The 3,144-nt window shown below is 52.5% G+C and overlaps 1 protein-coding gene across 1 annotated transcript; it reads left to right on the plus strand.

The window, feature by feature from the left end:
• Positions 1-1,778: 1,778 nt before the first annotated feature.
• LOC100286092 (uncharacterized) lies at positions 1,779-2,465 on the plus strand. The gene is made up of 2 exons (NM_001372390.1): positions 1,779-2,159; positions 2,249-2,465. Exons 1-2 carry the CDS (start codon positions 1,841-1,843, stop codon positions 2,263-2,265), a joined length of 336 nt encoding a protein of 111 aa, NP_001359319.1. The 5' UTR covers positions 1,779-1,840; the 3' UTR covers positions 2,266-2,465.
• Positions 2,466-3,144: the final 679 nt, after the last annotated feature.

Here is a 3,144-nt window from a genome sequence, read left to right on the forward strand (position 1 = left end):
ACGGCCACATCCTTCACACGAATTTGCTTCGCCTTGACACAACCTCTACGATCACGCCACGTCCCGCTAAAGTTTCCCTCCGGAACCGCCGCCGCTGAGTTTTGAGGCACAAACTCAGCAAAACCCGTCATCCGTAGTGTTGGGTGGTTTTGAGGCCCAAACCACCAAACCCGTCGTGAGCACCGCACCTCGTGCACGTACTCCACGACCAGACACGTGTCCCGCCAGACTTCGACCACACCGTCAACATGGTCCACTCCACCACGTCATCGTGCGAGTGCGTGTTCCAAGTGTCAGCCACCACGGCTGGTCACCCAGTTGCTTTGGTCCATCAATCAAGACCTAGCACTCGCCCTTCACCACTCCTGTTCCATCAGCACGAGCCCGCATGACCTTCACCTTAGCTTTCAACCACCGTCCCTGTGTTCCACACCTGCACAACACAAGCCGACCGACATGGTTACACAAACGTAGTCTCACAATCTAGTCAGTCCACTGACTACCCAGAGTGCTAACCGTCGATAATCACCCATCATCAACCCGAACCATAAGGGACAAGTCAACCTTGTGTTCGCATGTTTTTGTACCGTAGACTGTATTGTTCGTAGAATGAAGTTTAAATATGAGTATGAGCATGTGTAAGTCGCTGGAGATAGCATTAGAGTTTTGAGTGTCTATTTTAGGATATGTTTGTTTTTTATTCTTATATACCCTAAAAACCTATTTAAAGCGTCCAACTACTAGTTGATTGTGATGTATTTGTTTTGGACTCTTAGTTCGAATTCATTGAAGCAGAGAGCTCAATTTTCAGATTTTTCAGATTTTGCAAAGTTCTCATGCAAAGTTTTACGATATAGACACTGGCGCTGGCGCATACGACATGACCTTCTCCGTCGGCACGCCACCACAGAAGCTGTCGGCCCTCGCCGACACTGGCAGCGACCTCATCTGGGTCAAGTGCGGCGCGTGCAAGCGGTGCGCGCCGCAGGGGGCTCTCCTTCCTACTACCCTAACAGCTAGCGCGCCGCCTTTCTCAACGCTTCGGTGCTCCAGCAACCTCTGCAACGACCTGCCGGCTCATCAGTACAGCGCTGCTGCTGGCGCCGAGTGCAGCTACAAGTACTCTTACGGCCTTGCCAGTGATCCGCACCACTACACACAAGGCTACCGAGGAGCGAGACGTTCACGCTCGGCACTGACGACGCTGCCGTGCCAGGCATCGTCCTCGGCTGCACCAACATGTCGGAGGGCGGGTACGGCTCGGGCTCTGGCCTCGTCGGCCTCGGCCGCGGGCTGCTGTCCCTCGTATCGCAGCTCGAGGTTAGCGCCATCTCCTACTGCCTCGATCACCATGCAGTGATACCGCAAAGACAAGTCCTCTCCTTTTCGGCTCCGGCGCCGGCGGTGCCCAGTCGACGCCGCTCCTTCCGGCATCCACCTACTACAGCGTGAAACGTGCTCGGGGGTGCCTCTTGCACCAGTCGAGCGCACAGTTTCCATTTTATTACTAAGAAGCGTTTTGGTTGATGGCTTAATAAGCACTCGTGCAGCTGTGTGCTGTCCAGTGCGGAAGCCCACTAACTAGCTAGCCGGTTTGCAACTAATCAAGTGAGCACTCACTAGCCAATAAGCCAAAGTGGAGACAACACTACCCATACTCGAGTCGAGTGCTGTAGCACGATACATGTAATCAGTGAGCGCCAGGTGGTCACACCCTTCCGTCCTTCGATCAGTGTCAGGAGCACTATATAAGAAGCACCAGCCTTGTAGGAGAGGCCAGCAGCAGCATCCTTACCAGCACACAGTGGAGCTAGCTAGCTAGTAGAGAGGTCAATCACCAATGGCGAGGCAGCTCGTTGTGCTTGCTCTGCTTTTCGTGATCGCCGGTGTGGCGCATGGCGCGGGGGAGTGCGGGAGAGCCTCCGCCGACAGGGTGGCGCTAAGGATGGCGCCATGCATCTCGGCTGCCGACGACCCGCAGTCCACGCCGACCAGCAGCTGCTGCTCCGCTGTGCACACCATCGGGCAGAGCCCCAGCTGCCTGTGCGCCGTCATGCTGTCCGGCACCGCCAGGGCTGCCGGGATCAAGCCGGAGGTCGCCATTACCATCCCCAAGCGCTGCAACATGGCCGACCGCCCCGTCGGCTACAAGTGCGGAGGTATATATCGGATCCTATGAAACTGCGAACTATATACATACATTTGTGCAGTTCCTTCTCACCGGCCTGAATCTGTTTGACCTCCACAGATTACACGCTGCCCTAGCTGATGAAGACGTCGTCAACGAGACCGTGCGAGTGAACCAGTGCATGAACGAATGCCATTATGCCATGCAACTATGTTGCGTTGCGTTGTTGGAATAATAATCGAATCCGCTAGAATAAATATGTACGTGCACGACGGCCTCTTGCTTGTATCACTGGACTTTGCTTGTGTGTTATACGTCAAATATGTTCCGTTTCTCTCATATAAGAAAATTATGCAATGCTTGTTATTAACCTAATTCATTGCACACTACACCATGACACTATCAAGGCAGATTTTTAGTATCGCCATCTCCTACCAATATAATGGCACACTCGCTCTCTGACAGGACGACTCAATCTTCGGAGCGAAACATATCATGGAGACCTTGTGCCGAAGGTCCGAAAAACAACTTTCGAAGGCTCGTTATTGAAAATGACAAAAATAAATACTTCAGGATAGATAAATGTATAATTGTGGTCCACCTGACAGTGAGAAGGTGAGACTGTGGCTTCTCGCGTTCTATGCCTGCTTGTATAAAAACGGAGTATGGTGAAGTGAAACTACATTTACTACCTCCATACATACCTGCTGCTGATTTTTTTCTCTGGCTCTGAATCTTTCCGCTGGCCATCACGTTTAAAGCGAGCTTCGGGGGAAGCTTGTAACACCCCGTCCAATCCCTAGACCGGCGGTACTTACTCCTGGCAGCTCTCTAGGATCATATATTGTCCCCACAGACCAACACGTGTCTTTTGTGCGCACTTTGTCCTCACTCATGCGCACCCGAGAAAACTTCCCGGTCGGTCACCCATCCCAAATTGCTCCAAGCCAAGCACGCTTAACTTGGAGGTTCTTTCGAGATAGGCTTCCGAAAAAGAAGATGCACCTTATTGGTAT

The sequence above is a fragment of the Zea mays genome, chromosome 2, assembly GCF_902167145.1.
Source record: "Zea mays cultivar B73 chromosome 2, Zm-B73-REFERENCE-NAM-5.0, whole genome shotgun sequence".
In the NCBI taxonomy this organism is placed as follows: Eukaryota; Viridiplantae; Streptophyta; class Magnoliopsida; order Poales; family Poaceae; genus Zea; species Zea mays.